Source organism: Anticarsia gemmatalis, chromosome 21 (assembly GCF_050436995.1).
Source record: "Anticarsia gemmatalis isolate Benzon Research Colony breed Stoneville strain chromosome 21, ilAntGemm2 primary, whole genome shotgun sequence".
Classification (NCBI taxonomy): domain Eukaryota; kingdom Metazoa; phylum Arthropoda; class Insecta; order Lepidoptera; family Erebidae; genus Anticarsia; species Anticarsia gemmatalis.
In genome coordinates this window covers 10611469-10614588 of record NC_134765.1, presented here as the reverse complement: position 1 = coordinate 10614588, position 3120 = coordinate 10611469, and the positions used below count along the sequence as shown (strand labels likewise).

The following is a 3120-nucleotide window of genomic DNA, read 5'->3' as shown; positions in this document are numbered from 1 at the left end:
ATAGGGGTTCATAATTATTTATATAGGTACTTAAATTTTGGACTCTACCATATCAAGTATGTAATTACTTCGCTATGAACACAATCAAATAATCACTTCGCTACGAACACAATATTTAAAAATCGTCACATATAAAAGTTCTTCGTCAGTTGAACGCTCCTCAGTGTAAAAATAAAGTTAAGGACATAAGTATATTGAGTTTTATTGTCGCAACAGACTTGTAATTGTATGAACCATTCAGTAACGTATAATTCCTTTTAATGACACTTCGGTATATGGCTAAAATTGTCTGGACATTGTTGTGAAGTTCATTTAAATTACTTACTAACGAATGTTTAATTACCTATATATCTTTAGTAATAGGTATTTATTTACATATTAATTGGTATACATCCACATTATAAGAAACAAAAAAATCTAGTTATAATTATTTGTAACAACAAAATCATAAGATAAGACTCTCTAGTCAAGCACAGCCGTACGAAAATATTAAAATAAGAAGGCGTATCTCAATAAATTAATATAATTTATTTACATCTAAATTATGGCAATACAACATTAAAAGTAGCTTTTACTTAAATAATTACAATTAATTAATCTTAGGAATTAAATTAAATAAGTTCGATAAAAAACAAAAGGTTAAAAAGGCACAGTTTTTGCCCTTGGGTGAGACCAAGATGTTAAATTATGTTGATGACGCTAGACTGTTTAGAACATTGATATATCCGATGCATGAAAATACAAGAGCATTTTCATACATCGGACGAAAATGCGATGCGTGATGCATTCATGTAGTTATTCTAACATTTATTTACCTACAGTATAATTTACAACATGGTATTAAACCACAGGACTTTGTCCCGGCCTAACTTTAATAATCTCAGGATGATTCGGATCACCATTCCCTCTCACAACATACAAGGTTTCAGTGCCATCATTGTTCTCTGGTCTTGGTCTTTTCACGAAGAAATTATGTTTATGATCAAAGTCATATCCATCAAGATTCACGGGAGTACTGCTTGGAAAGCCTGGGGGACCAATAAAGTGGTGAGACTCTGGAAATAGTAGACTGTTTGGTCTTCTTACTGGCTCTCTATTAAAATCTGGTCTTTCGGCAGGACCTTTGTCATCAGGGAACTTTAAAGGACTACCCCCCCTGTCTCCCCTTGTTGGTCTTTCAGGCTTTGGTTTCTTAGCTTTAGGTCTTCGTTGTCTCTTAGGTTTGTCCTCTTTCTTATGACCAGCCTCATCAGGAAAGAGCCATTTAGATCCTTTTTCTTTTTCATCTTCTAAAGCATCAGTACCTGGTTTATTTTGTATCCGTTCTTCGATATCAGTCGCAGATATTTGGCTTTCGATATCTTTAGCATTTCTGAAGGTGTTTTGTTCACGGTAACTCGGTCCATAATAGGGATAAGCGAAAGGATTTGGCATGTAAGGATATCCGTAGTTTTGTGGTTGGTAAGGTTGTTGATTTGCTTGATTGTACTGCCCAGCTAGGTAACTGTAGAATTGTTCCAGGTTCTGTTCTTGACCTGAGCCCTCTGGTTGTCCAAAGAACCTGAAGAAGCCTCCGTTGTGGTTGTTGAGGTAGTTGATCAGGCTTTCAGGGTCGTTGGGACATTGTGAGTAGGCGTAGCGACAGGGGGTGGGGTTGCCTTTCGAAGTCATGCCTAGGACTGCAGCTCGACCGAATAGGAAGAGTGGGGATGAACTGGCGCCGTTGTAAGATTGAAGAACTCTGGAAACGAATAATTTTTATTAATTGAAGTAAGGCACAAAAGACATTTATTCTTTCCAAAGCTTTTGCTAGCTTTTACAGATTGGTTGGGCAAAATCTTTGTTCTTTGGAAACAGAGGCAAAAAATGTTTTGGAAATTGTTAAATGAATTAATGAATGCGTAATATGCCGTGTTTAGTACCTAAAAATTAAATAAACGCAGTAATTAAGTTATTAAAGTATTTGATACCTGATAGATCGCTCAATTACTTGCCACTAACCAAATTACATTACATTCAAATTCAAATTCAAATTCAAATTCAAATTCAAATTCAAATTCAAATTCAAATTCAAATTCAAATTCAAATTCAAATTCAAATTCAAATTCAAATTCAAATTCAAATTCAAATTCAAATTCAAATTCAAATTCAAATTCAAATTCAAATTCAAATTCAAATTCAAATTCAAATTCAAATTCAAATTCAAATTCAAATTCAAATTCAAATTCAAATTCAAATTCAAATTCAAATTCAAATTCAAATTCAAATTCAAATTCAAATTCAAATTCAAATTCAAATTCAAATTCAAATTCAAATTCAAATTCAAATTCAAATTCAAATTCAAATTCAAATTCAAATTCAAATTCAAATTCAAATTCAAATTCAAATTCAAATTCAAATTCAAATTCAAATTCAAATTCAAATTCAAATTCAAATTCAAATTCAAATTCAAATTCAAATTCAAATTCAAATTCAAATTCAAATTCAAATTCAAATTCAAATTCAAATTCAAATTCAAATTCAAATTCAAATTCAAATTCAAATTCAAATTCAAATTCAAATTCAAATTCAAATTCAAATTCAAATTCAAATTCAAATTCAAATTCAAATTCAAATTCAAATTCAAATTCAAATTCAAATTCAAATTCAAATTCAAATTCAAATTCAAATTCAAATCATTCATTGCTTACTAAGTAATATACAAAAGGATTTTATATTAGGGTAGTGGCAACTTAGTAACCTTAAATCCAATATTGTTTCACAGTTATACTAACGTAAGTAAAGGCCCAAGTCCAGCAGTAGCCTTTTGCAGGGTGGGCGAGCTGGCAGTACTGCCACTGGCTACTTCACAGAGTAGACGAGGCACACATTGTTTGTCATCAAACAGAGCTATGGAAGTCAGAGCTTCGGCCACCGCTGCCAGAGCCCGCTGCGTCAACGATTTTGCACGGCGATGAGGTCCTGCAAAATATAGGAATATTTGATTATTATGTAGTTTTTGGAAAGAAATAGGTGTAGGTAGTAAGGTATGAGTTAGGTGAAAACATTTTTATTAATTTCCTCAGTGTGATTTGGGAGAGAGGCATGTTTTATAAAAGTTGACAACTAGTCAATACTTTT

At 32.2% G+C, this 3120-nt stretch overlaps 1 protein-coding gene across 1 annotated transcript; it reads right to left on the bottom strand.

Annotated features, from left to right (window-relative positions):
• Positions 1 to 826: 826 nt before the first annotated feature.
• LOC142982343 (uncharacterized) lies at positions 827 to 2903 on the bottom strand. Its single transcript, XM_076128805.1, has 2 exons — positions 2775 to 2903; positions 827 to 1741 (listed from the first exon to the last, which is right to left on the bottom strand). Exon 2 carries the CDS (start codon positions 1669 to 1671, stop codon positions 841 to 843), a length of 831 nt encoding a protein of 276 aa, XP_075984920.1. The 5' UTR covers positions 1672 to 1741; positions 2775 to 2903; the 3' UTR covers positions 827 to 840.
• Between the last annotated feature and the right edge of the window lie 217 nt (positions 2904 to 3120).